The sequence below is a fragment of the Nomascus leucogenys genome, chromosome 7b, assembly GCF_006542625.1.
Source record: "Nomascus leucogenys isolate Asia chromosome 7b, Asia_NLE_v1, whole genome shotgun sequence".
Taxonomy (NCBI): domain Eukaryota; kingdom Metazoa; phylum Chordata; class Mammalia; order Primates; family Hylobatidae; genus Nomascus; species Nomascus leucogenys.
The window spans coordinates 52910666-52927811 of NC_044387.1; the positions used below are offsets into that span (position 1 = coordinate 52910666).

Here is a 17146-nt window from a genome sequence, read left to right on the forward strand (position 1 = left end):
CCATGTATTATAGGTGTCACTATCCAATTTTTGTGGTATGGAAATTGAGGTTCAGAGAAAGTAACTTGAACCAGGTCACATGGCTGGTATGCCGTGGGGCTAGAATTATAATCCAGTTCTGTCTGAGTGCAAAGCCTGTACTCTTTACGCTGTGTGGATGAACTCCCTGAGGCCTTGGCATGATCTGTTTAGTACAAGACTGGAGATTTTTAGCCACAATTTCACCCTGAACTTGGTTTCTCAGATCTTTTCAAAGCTGTAGATGTGATTCTTAGATTTCATCTAGCGGCTGGCCCATCTCCAAAGTAGTATTGTAGTTGAGGTTTTTGATTTGAGCTTAGACTTAGTCCATTTAACGAAAGAATCGCAAATTATTGTCAACTAGAAGTTAACTGTGAAGTAGCCACGAAAATTTACAGGAAAACTTCTGGAGCTGAGCAGATTGTCAGTGACTAATTTGAGTACTAGCTTATTTTATCTAAGAACACAAAGCTGTGTCTCATGTCACAGTGTCTTAAAACGTCCAAGTGTTCGTTCAGTATTAATAGTAGTACAGATCTTTAGCGGAATGCGTCAGGAAGCATTAGCAGCTGCCTTAGGCAGAATCAGAAAACCTCAGCAGCGGGCAGTCCAAGGTTGAATTTTGCTGGTATCTGGTATAAGCATGGGGGACTGGTCTGGTTCATTTATCTTATTTATCCTGTAGATATCTATTGTAGATATCTTTGCATTCCAGAACTGTGACTTGATCCTGATAAGTACAGGTTACAAAGTCACCGAAAAGGACTTTCCAGGCAACCCTGAAATTAAACCTTCCCGGAAAATGGCTTGGATGCCCCTCATAGAAATCTCCAATCCTCTCACGGCGTGGCCTGATGACCTTATACTGTCAGACTTTAGGTTCGGGCTGATTGAGCTTTCCAGAATGCTAGATTTGCCCTGATGGACCAACGCCCATTTTCACTGTTGGATAAAACTCTCAAATATACCTCTTAGACAGAGAGTACCGGACCCCGTGATGACCCAGGCTCATTAGTGATCCAGGATCATTTATTCTGAGTAGATTCTCACTGTTGCTGAGCATAAGCAAGTTAAAAATTTTATTTATTTATTTATTTATTTATTTATTTATTTATTTTGAGATGGAGTTTTCACTCTTGTCGCCCAGGCTGGAGTGCAATGGCACGATCTTGGCTCACCACAACCTCTGCCTCCCAAGTTCAAGTGATTCTCCTGCCTCAGCCTCCCGAGTAACTGGGATTACAGGCATGTGCCACCACGCCTGGCTAATTTTGTATTTTGAGTAGAGACGGGGTTTCTCCATGTTGGTCAGGCTGGTCTCAAACTCCTGACCTCAGGTGATCCGCCTGCCTTGGCCTCCCAAACTGCTGGGATTACAGGCATGAGTCAGCGCACACGGCCTAAAAATTCTTATATTAAGATAAGCACAGAGATGCAGATCCCCAACACGAATCCAGTGGCTGCTGTATGTGGCCCCATGACGTTTGTGCAGTGCTCACAGCAACCCTGAGAGGTAGAGATGTCATCTGATTACCCATTTTACTGATGAAGAAAATTAATCGTGGATGAAAAGGTGGTAGGGCATACAACCTTTTGCCAGAGCCCTGTCAGGCTGCATCTTGGAAAGTTCCTCACCGGCTGCCTCGCGTGCTTCCTGCTGCAGCCGGGCAAGCTCAGCCCTTCAAGGAGGGGTGGAGAGTGCTAGAGCGGGAAGGGCTTTCTAATTGCAGATGGTGCAGATTATATATAAAATGGTTGTCCTCCTAAGTGATTTTTCTCCACTTCCTGAAAATCATCTTCGCATTTGCTTAGTGCTGAGTCCTTTGACCTTCTGCAGCTTTTGAAACCTGACACGTGATTTCTCCATCGTATGTACAACTGGGCTCATGTTCCTCCTTCTTCCCCATCTCCCTGGGGTCTGTTGCTAACCATGACCAAGCCGATGCCCCTGTGAGCTCAGGTCCTCAGCACAATTGGCGGCACCACACAGGGGTGGATGTCTCCATGCCTTCAAGGTCCACCGTGCTGCAGCGTGGTCGCCTGTTCATCATCCGTTCCCTCCTCCCTTTCCCTGCCTCCCCTGACCCCATGCACCTCCACATGAGAGCTCCTGAAACAGCAGGAGAACCTTTGCTCTTCATAGCTGGAGTAGAGAAGGACTAATGAGATCCCGAACTTGCATTTTACATATTTATTTCTTATGCTTATTTATGTTAATTCGTATATGAGTGAAGGCAGAAAAGATCATTTTCCCACTGGATGTTCAGTGCGTCACGTTTGCGGTGAAACACAACTGTCCCCTCTCCTTTGTTTACAGTCGCTGCCGTCTAATGAATGACATCTGGACCTTGGGGCGCTGTTAGTGTTTCCTAAAGTGGGCATGCTCTGATAACTGTATATACTTTCTTCTCCCTAGTGGCACCCATGGGTACATGGCTCCCGAGGTGCTGCAGAAGGGGACGGCCTATGACAGCAGTGCCGACTGGTTCTCCCTGGGCTGCATGCTTTTCAAACTTCTGAGAGGGTGAGTTGAAATGCATCCTTCTAGTGCTGTCCTCATGGCAGCAGGAGCTTGGGTGAAAACTGAGAATATGTAGAAATGACTAGACGCTAATGTTATTTTAAATCACACAGTGATCTTTAAGCCACGTGCTAATCTGGAAGACTCTTAGAAGAGTGAAAGCTGCTTCCCGATAAGCTGCTAGATAAAAGCTTATGGCTTCGTATTTTTATTCTATACCATGTAAGAATCAGAATTCTTTTAAACCTAAAATTAGACTGCTTCGAATTTTTCTCTTTGATAAGCCACATTGTAGGAATAAGTATTGTTTTGAAATGTAGGTAATTTAAAAAGGTAGAGTGATTTTTTCCCTAGAAATTAATTATTCATCATCTTGAGGGTTTACAGAATTTTGAGAGTTACAAAAAAAGGATGAAAACCCAAAGTAAACCTATTTTATTTTATTTTGTTTTGTTTTTACACAAGGTCTCTCTCTGTTGCCTGGCTGCAGTGCAGTCACACAGACATGGCTCACTGTAACCTCGACCTCCTGGGCTCAAGCAATCCTTCCACCTCAACCTCAGCCTCCCACGTAGCTGGGACTACAGGCACACACCATTACACCCAGTAATTTTTTTTTTTTTTTTTTTTTTGAGACGGAGTCTTGCTCTATCTCCCAGGCTGGAGTGCAGTGGCGCATCTCCGCTCACTGCAAGCTCCGCCTCCTGGGTTCACGCCATTCTCCTGCCTCAGCCTCCCGCGTAGCTGGGACTACAGTCACCTGCCACCACGCCAGGCTAATTTTTTGTATTTTTTTAGTAGAGACGGGGTTTCACGATGTTAGCCAGGATGGTCTTGATCTCCTGACTTGGTGATCTGCCTGCCTCGGCCTCCCAAAGTGCTGGGATTGCAGGCGTGAGCCACCATGCCTGGCCTACACCTGGCTAATTTTTAAATGTTTTTAGAGATGAGGTCTTGCCATGTTGCCCAGGCTGGTCTCGAACTCCTGGCCTCAAGCCATCCTCCCACCTCAGCCTCCCAAAGTGCTGGGATTAAAGGCCTAAGCCACCACAGCTAGCCGGTAAACCCATTTTAAAAAGCTTGCATTTATCGGGGAAAATGCTGAAATTAATTTGTCTTTTAAAGCTTGTAGTATACTTGGCCCTTGTTCTGAACTACCAAAGATGATGAAATAAAGTAGAAAAGATTATGAGAGGAAAGTACTCTCAAAATATGTTCTTGTATTAAACACTTAACAATTATGTTAATGTTTCCATTAATTCTAAGACTTTTAGCCAATTTTAATGGAAAACTTCAGTTAAATTTTTTTATTATTCAGACTCATAAATCATTTTACATTAAAATTTCCTAGTTAAGATTTTCCTTTTAATATTTTCATATGAACACAGTCCCGATAGTTTGCTAAATGTTGCACCTTTCCATCGGAGAGCCTAACTGAGCACCACTGCATCTTACTACATTTAGCACATTCTGGAGAGAGGCTGAATTCCACATTCCCCCAAAACTAGGTTCTGAGCACCCTCAGTTTGTCAGGACTCTGATAATCCAGTTGTTCTCTACTTTGCATTCACTTGTGATCTAAAATTGTATTATTGCTTAGAAAGTCGGGTTCTGTTATTCCTTAATTGAATTATTGTATTTGTGGAGCCTGGATGGCTTTAATTCATGTCATCAGACTAGCTGACCTAATTAGAGAGTTTATCTAAGCAAACCAGAGAAAGCCATTTCCCCTATGAGATGCTGTTCTCCCCAGTGGAGTCGCTTCTATGCATATGGAGTGCATGAAGACACCCAGGAGGTCTTTATTTTGGATCTCTGCTGGAGATGTGGTTGGAGACAGACAGTCCCTACCTACAGAATTTGGAGATGATAAAAAGAAAACTCTGTGCAACAGCTGAACTGTTGAATGCAAAAATCAGCGGTAAAATCTGACAATCCCAGAAGCCTTGTATTTAGGGCTTTGTGTACTTCTTTGTTTTGTTACTCTAGCTGTTAAAATGTCCATGCATATAGGCTGGGGAGGATTTGCTGTAACACTGCTTCATTTTTTAAAAGACTGGAGGGTTTTGTTCAATAACTCTGTCTGCTCCAACAGTGTGGTTTGTGGCTAATAAAATGAATTCAGTCTTATTTGGCTGTAATTCAGCTTTGGCATACTGAACTGGAAGATATTAATTCCTTTGTGAAGTCCTTGATCGGCCTTGATGGAAGCATTATGTTCAGTGGGGCTCCTGCTGAAAAGAGTCTTGACAGACAGGAAGACATCCTGAGGATGGCCGTGAGGATGGGAGGGATGGATGAGATAAGTGGAGAGTGATAAAATAGCTAGAAATGATGGCTTCCGTGGAAAGACTGAAAGAGCTGAGTGCAGAACTTAGGGGAGCGCATGGTTGGCTGCAGCTGCTGGAGGGCCGTCTTGTTGAAGGGATCATATGCATGCTGTGTAACTCCAGAGGGACGCATTGTGAGGAGAAAAAAGATTGCAGTTTGATACAAGAATGTCCAGTCATTTGAGCTACCCAATGAAGGAGTGTTCTGCTTCATGGATAGCAGGCTCCTTGTCACTGTCTGGTGACCATCGATTGAGCCTGAAATGGAAGGAATCTTTCCAGTGCATGATAGATAGGATTAGATGAATCTCTCCCACTAGGATTTATTATCTCATGCCATTCCTTCTATTGTTTGTTCAGAAGTCACTCACAGATAGGATATAGCACTGGAGCCAAAGAGCAGGAAACATTTTTGACTTAAGTGATTTAAATTAAATGCGATAAGCATTTACTGAGTACCTGTAATGTACAAGAGACTGCTTGATGCTGTGGGGGAAGGAAAGGGGTAAGGAAGGAAAAAAGGAAAGGGAGGGAGGAAGGGAGGAAGGAGAGGGAGGGAGGAGGGAAGGAAGAAGGGAGGAAGGAGAGGGAGGAAGGGAGGAAGAAGGGAGAGAGGAAGAGGGGGAGGGAGAAAGAAAGGGAAGGAGGAAGGGAGGGAAGGAAGGAGGAAGGAAGAAGAGGGAAGAAAGGGAGAAAAGGGAAGGAAGGAAGGGAGGGAAAGAAGGAAGGAAGGAAGCCAGCCAGCCAGGAAGGGAGCCACACAAAATCCTTGAGGGATAGGCAGTCCGGGAGAGTAGCTATTGATATACACACTGGATCAGGAGCTGGCCGAGCTGTGCTGACTTTGACAGTAGCGATGTGCTGGGAGCACAGATGTGGCAGAACCAATTCTAACCTGGAAGTGTAGGGTTGACATCATGTGGGAGATGGTCTGTTGAGTAGGCTTTGAAGATAGGTAGGACGACAATACAAAGCCTGGGAGCAGGGGAAATATCAGCTTTCTATGTTTCTCAAGAGGGAGGGAGTGCTGAGGGAGAAGGCTCAGACGGTTGGGTCAGCACTGGGAGGACCTCGATGCAGTGCTGGGAAGTTTGACCTTTATCATCCAGGCCCCGAGGCTGAAAGCTTTTCAGCGGAGCAGTGGTAGGGTTGGGTGGCTTTTCAGTAAGATGATTCTGGAAGCAGCCTGGAGCAAGGGAGGAACTGAGACAGGAGGCAGGCAGAAGAATGTGAGCAAAAGGCAGTGAGCTTGCACAGCAGCCCTGGAACCTGACAGGAGCAAATGACATGGCGGCATTGCAGAATTAGCTTCCGTAATGCTTCAGTGTTTTCATGGGGTGTGTTTTGTTTTTGTTTTTTTTATAGATGGTTGGATATGGAAGGATAGGAGTTAAACATGGTGCAATTTAGATTCAAGATGATTGGGAGAATAATGACGTCATTACTAAAATCAGTGTCTGTAAAATTTCAGTGGTTCACATGAAACTGAAGTGTACGGAGGGCCTTTCAGGAGCAAAGCCCTGTGGCGAGGCGGGCAGGAGGTGGGACTGTGTGCAGGAGCCCTTACTGCCTCAGCTGTGAACAAGGGGATAATGCCACCTGTTCTACTTCCTCACAAAGTTGCATGTGGGAGAACCTCAAAAATATGCCTGTCAGCCTCCTGTGCATTTTTCCTATGCTGTATAGAAGGGAGCCCCTGGCAGCTGTCTTTTCTCAGGCACACAGGGCCTAAGAAATCAACTGAGTGGAGGAGGAGATGGACTAGGCAGGGTCTCTGGGACGCAGGCTTGGGCACAGTCCCCTCTGCATCCTGACACTCTCCTGGGGCGCCCGTCCTCAACCCTGGCGACGCTGGGCAATGGCTGAAGTCATTCTTGATCATCATAACTTGGGGAGGGGCTGCTACTGGCATCCCCTAAGTAGAGGCCAAGGATGCTGCTCAACATCCTATGAGGCACAAGACAGCCCCCTGCAACACCCCAACAAAGAATCATTTAGCCCTAAATGTCAACAATGCCGAGGTTGAGGACCACTGCCCCAGAGCCAGTGCCCCTCCCTCCTCCCACAGCTGTGCAGTGAGGTTGAATCAATGGCCACCAAGGAAGGGTCTTTCTATCTTTCTCTTCCCTTCTCCCTTCCCTTCTCCCTCTCCCTTCCCTTCTCCCTCCCCTTCTCCCTCCCCTCCCCTTCCCTCTCCTTCCCTCCCCTTCTCCCTCCCCTCCCTGTCCCTTCCCTTCCCTTTCCTTTCCTTTCTTTGACGAAGTCTCACTCTGTTGCCCAGGCTGGAGTGCAGTGGCATGATCTCAGCTCCCTGCAACCTCCGTCTCATGGGTTCACGCCATTCACCTGCCTCAGCCTCCTGAGTAGCTGGGACTACAGGCGCCGCCACCACGCCCGGCTAATTTTTGTATTTTTAGTAGAGACGGGGTTTCACCTTGTTAGCTGGGATGGTCTCGATCTCCTGACTTAGTGATCTGCCTGCCTCGGCCTCCCAAAGTGCTGGGATTCCAGGCGTGAGCCACCACGCCTGGCCTCTTTTGGTTACTTTAAAATCAACTTTTGATGTGAGAGTTTTTAATCACATAATTTTTTGAACCCATTGTTTGCCCATGAAAACGATGTAGAGCTAACTTGGGCGGGGTGTGTGTTTCCCCATCATTTATAATGTCCTGAACAATTTTCCAGCTCATTTAGGGGAAACGTGCAGCTGTTCCATTCTATCTGTAGTTCAGAAAGCTGCACTTGACCACAGGACATGTGAATTCTTTTCCCACAAAGCTCCCTGATGCAGCCAGCATGTTGCATGGGAAGAGCTTGGCCGTGCCTTGTAAGCTATTGACAGGCCTGTTACTGTCCCCTATTTAAAGCGGCTGCATCAGGGAGCAGCTGCGATCACACAGGATCTGTGCACACCACGTGCCTCACTCAGAATGGAGATTATTACTATCATAGGTTTTCTTTAACATTTTTCAAAATAGAAACCAAGTCTTTGGCTTTGTTCACAAAGAATAATCAAGAATACATTGAAAACAGATGTGCATCAAGATTTCAACTTGAAAGACCAAACTGTCTGAACATGGCAGCATAGACTTGAATAGCTGAAGAGCATTTTCTGATAATTTCTCATTGAGCTGGACATGGAATCGCTATATTTATAAATGGAATTTGTAGCAATGGGGCCCATGTGCTGGAAATGGTTTTGGCATCACTGACTTTAACTCCAAGTCCCCTCACAAGCCTCCCTGTGGTCTCATGAAAGACTTTTTAAATTTAGCACAGAGCGCTTGTGTCAGAACACAGCAGGCTGCAAGGACACGGGGACCAGATGCAGAGTGGGGTCCTCTGGCTTTGCGTGCAGGAGCCAGGTCCGAGGGATTTGTCAAAACACCAGGAGATCGTCACTTAATCCCTTTTTATATGTTAAGGAACATTGTCGGGTGGAAACAGCTAAGTGTCAAGCAGGGAGACTAAGGTTTTCGTAAGATTTGATAAACTTTCATTCCTTTTCTCTGCAACTGCAAACATGTTAATATTTTCGTGGATTTTGTATAGAAGAATGATACAAGTATGTTTTTAAAAATTATAAATAACAGATATTGTTTGCTTTTATATCTGCTTTTTAAATGTGGTAATTGTACATTTTTTCCTTAGAAATAAGGCAAAAAGAATATTTCCAATCAAAATCTGTTTTAAAAGTTAACAAATGCTTGCTGGGTGCCAATTTATCTTGTTTTGATCTTTTTTTCCCCCCCAAATTGATGCTTTTAAGAGATGGCAGTTCGTTTGTATTTCACTGCATGATATGGAAGGAAATAAAGGACTAGGGTGCCCTCTCTTGTACAAAAAGAAAATTAAAGTGTTGCAGACAATAAATGGTCTGAAATGTAATAATCTCAAAAGATAGTTCAATGTATAACCTAATTCAGTAGGATGACCAGCTCAGTAGCAGTAAGTAGCAGTGCAAGATAAGTGGCATTTTAATTCTTTTTTAGAATCTCTGATTTATGTATTCAACATTCTAATCCATTTTATGGAGTTAATACTAAAATATTTTGCATAATATCCTGCCTGCCTCAGATTATGTCATATATGCCTTACAAATAAATTTATAAGATTACTACTTTCCAGGCACTTCTTGCTATAAGAAAACTCAATCATATGTGTCCTTTTAATTTTGAAAATGAAAAATAAACCATGGTATTCTAGTTTGCATATTTAATAGTATCTTTTAATGATAAGATTTCCTTTGAAAGCCAGCTTCTCCAAAGTTTTTAAAACATGAGAAAGAGTGAGAATAATCTGTTTTACATAGTTCACCAAGTAGACATTCATTTCATAAAGTAAGAGTTATCTTTATTAATTTCACCAGTGGTTACTGTATTAGGTACCTACCATGTACTGCCATTGTCTTGGCTACTTGCATAGATGTCACTTTAGTTTTTCCCTTCACCACTTCTGTGAAGTATGCGGCTTGATCCCCGCTTTACAGATGAAGAATTGATACTGAAGGTTTCTATCTGGCTGACAGTCACTAAACAAACAAGTCACAACTTGAACCCAGCTTTTCTGACTCTGGAGTCTGGGGCTCTGCACGGGGAAAACAGGAAGTGCTTAGAGCTATGGAGAATTTGCTGGTACATGGTTAGTTTCTGTTCTCATCAAAGGGATGTATTACTTAAAATGACTGGTTTCTAGGGGTGAATCGTTTCATCTCCTTCATGTTTTGGTTCAACTGCTGTTCCTTAGGCTGTTTGAGGGACCAATATCCATTTTCCTGAAAAATGTACATGAAAGTTATTGTTTAGCTCGAACTCTCATATGACAAATGTTATATAAATGACTTGTATTCTCATGAGTACCTGTTGGCTAGTTATATATTCTTTTCTAATGATGTTTCCATTGGAACAGCGTATTTTAGGGCCACAAGTTCACTGAAGTGAGATTCAGGCAGTTCAAGTAAGATACAAGTCTTGCTATTTCAGGACCTAGCATTTGTTCACCAGTTCTTCCATGGAAATGATAAATGTTTACGGCCTTTGCATTTCTCCAGTTTTGAATGAATAGTGATAGGACATCATACTTTACCCAAATATTAGTCAGTGATATGTGCTGTATCACCCGATGCCATATTTTAATAGAACAATTCTTTATTTCTACAGTCACAGCCCTTTCAGACAGCATAAAACCAAAGACAAGCATGAAATTGACCGAATGACACTCACCGTGGTAAGGGGATTCAAAACTGTATTCTTGTCTGCACGGTAATTGTCATGCTTCATTCCGTCGATAATAAAAAATGCTATTACATAAAATATTATAGGAAATATAAAATTATGTATAGACATAATAAAAATTTGCCTTCTTGAAACAAATAAATGCAGATACAATTTCTAAAAGAATTTCTAGGAGAAAAATTAATGGAAATAGATGCCAAGGCAAAAATCAGGATTTACTAACAAACAGTATGAGGAAGCTAAAGACAATTGAGAACAGAAGTAAAGAAATCAAAGAAAAGGAGAAATTACTGAGATGCCAACGAATGAGAATGCCTTCCGGTTCTTCTGATCTGCCCCCAGCCTCATTGATTTTGCAACTGATTAGTTATCTTTTCATGTTTCTATAGAGTAAATATTAATTCGTAATGAGGCTGCAATTTTTAATACTATTCTTATCCTAGTAATAGTCTTTAAGTCTGGTTGAGTGTTAGGATGCTGTTTCCATGAACGGATTTTTGAAATCTTACTCGTCTTTTCCCCAGAATGTGGAACTTCCAGACACCTTCTCTCCTGAACTGAAGTCCCTTTTGGAGGGCTTGCTTCAGCGAGACGTTAGCAAGCGGCTGGGCTGTCATGGAGGCGGGTAGGCCATTGTTCCTGCCTTTCGGTATCTTTACCAGAAGAGCAAAAGAGTGATTTTAAATACTGCCTATCAAAAGTCATCCCTAGTCATTAAAATCTTCCATTTTGACTTGAAAGGGGAAAAAATAAATCACATGGGAAATATACATGTATTGTCCTATGTGTTTTATAATTAAGAAGTTGAAGAAGTCACTCACTTTTTTACTTTATTTATTTTTGAGATGGAGTCTTGCCCTGTCACCCAGGCTGGAGTGCAGTGGCGCGATCTCAGCTCACTGCAACCTCCACCTCCTAGGGTTCAAGCAATTCTCCTGCCTCAGCCTCCTGAGTAGCTAGGACCACTGGTGTGTGCTACCACGCCTAGCTAATTTTTGTATTTTTAGTAGAGACGGTGTTTTCCCATGTTGGTCAGGCTGGTCTCAAACTCCTGACCTCAAATGATCCACCTGCCTTGGCATCTCAAAGTGCTGGGATTATAGGTGTGAGCCACTGCGGCCAGCCCACTTTTTAACTTTTAAAGGTTGACCTTGTAGATGACAGAAATGAATTCTGATATTTTGTAGTCCATTTGTTTTTTAGTGATGGTTATATTTGTGATTGCGGCAGTTTAACATTCTGATCAGTTTCTCACATATTTCTCTCATGCATAACTGAGTAACCGCGATCTAACACATGCTCACTATTCTCCTGCCCCAAAACACTCTGAACAGTAATATCTGGAAAGCTTATAGAGAGGGACTTAAGACAGACCTTTCTCCTGTATCTTGTCACCCCCAGGCTTGCTTGGCATAAGAAATAACTTTTAACTGTATATTACCTATATGTATATCATACATATGTGTATGTATTTTTAGTGTGCATATTATACATATAGGCATTTTATGTAGATAGCTAAATAATGTACATATATATGAGTATGTCCTTCTCTATCAATTTGCAAAATTACCTATTCCTGCTATAATAGATGAAGATTTAGCTCACTCATTACTGTCTCTGTAGCCTTCCCTTCCTCCACCTCTCAAAAGTTGAAATGCTATTTTGAGCTTCTCTTTTGCTTGCCTCTGTAGCTTTAAATTCTATGCTTAACCCGGTTGTGCCTTTTTCCAACTATAAACAGTATCTGAGTTGAGGATTTTGACATTCCTGTCTTTCATTGACTTCTGTCTCATGTTCTTTCATGTTAATTTTTATTTTTACATTATCAAGATGATACTGCTTTCTATTCTGTGATCATAATCAATCATAATCAATCTTTGTGCTTTGCATATAGGTTGATTTCAAAAGTTGCGAATGAAGAAGGGGTATTTACACTATTAAGGAATCAAAAATATTGTTCATTACATGGTTTCTACTTAGCCTGGTAATAAACCTTAAATTAGTTATATATATACATATATAGTATGATATCTCTCTCTCTTTCTCTCAAAAAAGAATATGATAGTTGTGGACTTTGTTTTTCCCTGATATTTCTTTCGGGAAGGACTCAGCCTGCAGCTGCAATGAGAAAGAGGTGCTCTATTTCTGCTGATTGGCATCATCTCACCCAACACTTCCCTTTCCAGTCTTCTGGTCTGAATCTGCCATTCACTTGATTCCCTGCCTCCTGCTATATTTAGGCGAGATATAGAATTCTAAGTAAATAATAATTTTCCCCCAAAACTTTGAAGCTCTTGCTTTATTGTGTACAAGCGAGCAGTCAATGCAGGTCATGGAGCTAGGTTACCACTCGCGATGGCAGGCACGTAGCATCCCTTGTGCTCGGAGACTCGTGTTCTTCAGCTTGGAGACCACCCTTACTTTACTTATTTGACGTGTATCCTCCTCTGTTTCTCGCAGAACTCTTAGTAGCTGGATGCTGGGATTCCTTTCTAGATTTGGGCCTCTGTGCTCCTGCTCTTGTATATTATCTGCATCTTTGCTTTAACTCTTCGTTTTACTTGCCGATAGCATAAATTTTCAACCCTTTTATTGATTTCTTTCTAAAAATCTTTAGCAGGTTTAATTTCTTAAAAGTAGAATCTTTCAGGGTTTTACCCCATGTTAGAGTAAACACCTTGCTGCAGGTGTTCTGGAGTTGGGTGTGGGGGAAGGAAGTATGGCGGGTATGGGTGTGCATGTGTGTGCAGGTGTGCAACTCAATGCCCAGAGCTGCAGTCCTGTGTCGCATCCCCCAGCCACACACACTGTGGTGAGCTGGAGCTCAGCATGCTGGCTCCGTTCCCCGGGCAGTAGCTCTGCCCTGCTTTGCTGTCAGTCACTGCCCCTGTGTCAGCACCCCCTCTTGTCTGCTGATGGCTCTCTCTCTCTCTCTCTCTTTCTCTCTCTCTCATGGTGGATTTATTTTTTTAATATTTATTTTTACTTTTTATTTTTTATTTTTTTGAGATTGAGTCTCGCTCTGTTACCCAGGTTGGAGTGCAGTGGCACAGTCTTGGCTCACTGCAACCTCTGCCTCCCAGGTTCAAGTGATTCTCCTACCTCAGCTTCCCGAGTAGCTGGGACTACAGGTGTGCACCACCACGCTCGGCTAATGTTTATTAGAGATGGGGTTTTCCCGTGTTGGCCAGGCTGGTCTCGAACTCCTGACCTCCCAAAGACCGCCTTGGCCTCCCAAAGTGCTGGGATTACAGGCATGAGCCACCACATCCCGCCTATTTTTGTTTTTTAAAAGTGATAGCGTCTCACTCTGTCACCCAGGCTGGAGTGCAATGGCATGATCATAGTGTACTCCAGCCCCAAACTCCCGGGCTCAAGTAATTCTCTGGCCTCAGCCTCCCAAGTAACTGAGACCACAGGCCCACATTACCATGCCTGGCTAACATTTTTTTTTAATAGAGAAGGGGTCTTGCTATGCTGCCCAGACAGTCTTGAACTCCTGGCCTCAAGTGATTTTCTCCTCTTAGCCCCCAAAGAGCTAGGATTACAGGCATGAGTCACCATGCCTGTCTCCTGTGGTGGGTTTATATCTCCATGTTCCTTTCCTGCCATTTCAGTGGTTATTGAGACTGTGTGAAGTTGCATGCTTTCACGCAATCACTGGCTTGAACCAGAAACCTTCTTTCTGGGGCATTTCTAATTGCTTGGATATATGCATGTAAACTTCTTATTTAGCTTACCACATTTAATGTGTTGACAATGATGGATACAAAATGGAACCCAATAAGAAAATCACTGAAGTGTTTCCAGTAAAAATGCACAAGGATACGCTCTGACTTGGATCCCATTCCTTCATTCAATGTCTATTTACTGGGCACACACTGATGCTACCCTGTGAAGTGGCTGAGGCAGTGCACATGGTAGGCATGGCCCCTGCCTTCCTGAAGCTCATGCTATGGGAAAGCCATGGTGTAGAAACATCAAATAAGACAGGTCCAGATAGTGAGAAGTATCTGTGTGGGGGACGAAGCGCCACCTTATGAAGAGGCCTGGGGAGGAACACTCCAGCTGGAGGGGTCAGCGAGGGAGGACTTCCAGGTAGAATCAGTGCTCCCGTGATCCAGCAAAGCCAGGTCTCCTAGGCACTGGGTTTGGTTATAAATGCAAAGCAAGACTTTGGAGAGTTTTGAGCAGAGGAGTGGTGAGTTCATTGAAGAAGATGATTTGGGCGCTATATGAAGTGGGATGGGGCTACAGGTGGGCAGGACTAGAGGTCAGAGGAGGAGACATTAGAGCAGTTCAGGCAAGAGGTGCCAGGGCCCTGGTGCCTCAGTGTTTCTGGCAGTACATCTATCATCCCTTCCCTGCCCACAAATGCCAGTAGCACCCTGAGCAGGAATCACCACCCCTGGCCAGGTGCAGTGGCTGACGCCTGTAATCCCAGTACTTTGGGAGGCCGAGGTGGGTGGATCACAAGGTCAGGAGTTTGAGACCAGCCTGACCAACATGGTGAAACCCCATCTCTACTAAAAATGCAATAATAATAATAATAATTAGCTGGGCGTGGCGGCACGCACCTGTAATCCCAGCTACTCAGAGGCTGAGGCAGGAGAATCGCTTGAACCCAGGAGGCGGAGGTTGCAGTGAGCCGAGATCGCGCCACTGCACTCCAGCCTGGATGACAAAAAAAAAAAAGAGGGAAACACCACGCCTAAGCGAGAGTCTTGTGAGGATGGGAGGTGGTAGGAAGTAGTCAGGTCTGGGTCTGGCCAAGGGGTGGCTGTGAAGCCTGAGGGAAGACAAGCATCCAGGACCATCCTGGCTGGGCCTGTGCAGGAGCAGTGTGGAGAGGGCTCTGTTAGCCCTGCCTGCGTCCTCTGAGTGGGTTGGGGAGTAGGAGTGTCCTGGAACACAGGGCACAGGTTAGTGCTTGGGATACAGATTTAGGAGTCCTATAAGGGCACTCAAGCTCTGGGCTGGGCGAGATGCCCCAGGGACTGACTACAGAAGGGCCCCAAGAAGCAGCCCTGAGCTCTGTGACAGGATGTGGAGAGAGAAAGTCAGTGGCATGTGCTGGGAGTGCTCCTCCCCCATGCGGGCTTTTCTTTGGAGTGTGCAACCTTTTTTTTTTTTTTTTTTTTTTTTTCCCCTGGCAACAGATTCTCACTCTGTCACCCAGGCTGGAGTTCAGTGGCACAATCTCGGCTCACTGCAACCTCCGCCTCCCGGGTTCAAGCAATTCTCCTGCCTCAGCCTCCTGAGTAGCTGAGACTACAGGCGCCTGCCAACACGCCCAGCTAATTTTTTGTATTTTAGTCGAGACAGGGTTTCATTGTGTTGCCCAGACTGGTCTCGATCTCCTGAGCTCAGACAATCCACCCACCTTGGCCTCCCAAAGTGCTAAGATTACAGGCATGAGCCACCATGCCTGACCAACTTTTGCTCTGGGTACTCCGAGTTTTAATCATGACCTTCAAGAAAACTTGTTTCTTCAATTTATTTTTTATTTTTTTTTATTTATTTTTTTTTGAGATGGAGTCTCGCTCTGTCGCCCAGGCGAGAGTGCAGTGGCCCGATCTCGGCTCACTGCAAGCTCTGCTTCCTGGGTTCACGCCATTCTCCTGCTTCAGCCTCCTGAGTAGCTGGCACTACAGGCGCCTGCCACCACGCCCAGCTAATTTTTTGTATTTTCAGTAGAGATGGGGTTTCCCCGTGTTAGCCAGGATAGTCTCGATCTCCTGACCTCGTGATCTGCCTGCCTCAGCCTCCCAAAGTGCTGGGATTACAGCATGAGCCACCGCGCCCGGCTAATGTTTTTGTATTTTTAGTAGAGACGGGGTTTCCCCATGTTAACCAGGATGGGTTTCTCCAGTTTATAAAGGGTTTTGGTATACGTTATATTATGAGATCTGTTGTTTTCTTCTGAGTAAATGTTGTGCTTCACATTCCTGTCATTTTCGTAATACATTATCTATTGCGATGTGTAAATATTTGCTGTAAATTTCTTTAATGTGTAGATATCCAATTTAATTCTTATTTTCAGTTATGTTCTCCTGACTATAGAATTATTGTGTGTGTGTGTGCGTGTGTGTATATATATCTGTGAAAATTTCTAGGTTATCTTGAACTGTAATAACTATCCCAAATAAATGATCATATGGATTAATATTACCAGGCGCTGCATGCAGTATTCTAAACATCGTAGCATTCCTCCTGTTGTTTTGAAGGAAGCATATTTATTTGCTTTCTTAAAGGAAAAACTGGAAATACTTGTTCCCCTGTATCGTTAACAGGAAACAGTTTTGCACAATATTTCTTACGTTTCCAAATGCATACTCAGCACTGTTTTGACTCTTTCTCCTCCAGCTCACAGGAAGTAAAAGAGCACAGCTTTTTCAAAGGTGTTGACTGGCAGCATGTCTACTTACAAAAGGTACTCACTCCCTCTTGACTCTACTTATGGTGCTGCCGCCCTTACACGCTCATCTCTGTCTCAGTTTCTGTCTCTGTCTCTCTATGCACTGCTGGCTTCCTGGCTGTGTCTCCCCAGCATCCCCACCACCCACCTCCCCCAGCATCCTGTGTCCACACTGCCCACTTACCCAAGAGTTACCACGTAGCCAATTCCCTTTGGGGCATCCTCTGACTCTTCATTTCCCTAATAGAAACATTTTGAAAATATCTCCTATATCAACTAATAAAAGGTTAAATGGAACTATTATCTAGTTAATTCAAATGCACATATAATTGAGCCTTTTTTAGTTTTTGCTCTTCTTCTTGAATTCTTATCTCAATGTGACTATATTTTTACATAGATCTCTATAAAATGTACGTGAAACTTCTGCCATAAACGTATGTATATTTTCTAGCCCAATACTACATAATTTAAGAATTAGCATGATTTTATATCAGCATAATTTTCTTTCCTTATTTTAAGCTTCATTATATTTGCGTTGATACAGGAAACACCCCAAATTGAATTTTTAGAAAAATGTTGATTATCAGCTTTCAACTTGCTTTGCATGAACTTAAGCTGCAGA

The 17146-nt window shown here is 43.7% G+C and overlaps 1 protein-coding gene across 3 annotated transcripts in view; it reads left to right on the forward strand.

Annotated features, from left to right (window-relative positions):
- The window catches only part of GRK3 (G protein-coupled receptor kinase 3), a 163205-nt gene that overhangs the window by 127346 nt on the left and 18713 nt on the right, over positions 1-17146 (forward strand). For all 3 annotated transcript variants that reach the window (XR_004030982.1, XR_004030983.1, XM_030815999.1), the window contains 4 exons: positions 2438-2545; positions 10032-10098; positions 10631-10731; positions 16473-16539. Coding sequence is in view for 1 of the 3 variants with exons in the window: in XM_030815999.1 (XP_030671859.1) it covers positions 2438-2545; positions 10032-10098; positions 10631-10731; positions 16473-16539 (343 nt within the window). In the remaining 2 variants the exon portion in view is untranslated. The remainder of the gene's footprint in view (positions 1-2437; positions 2546-10031; positions 10099-10630; positions 10732-16472; positions 16540-17146) is intronic.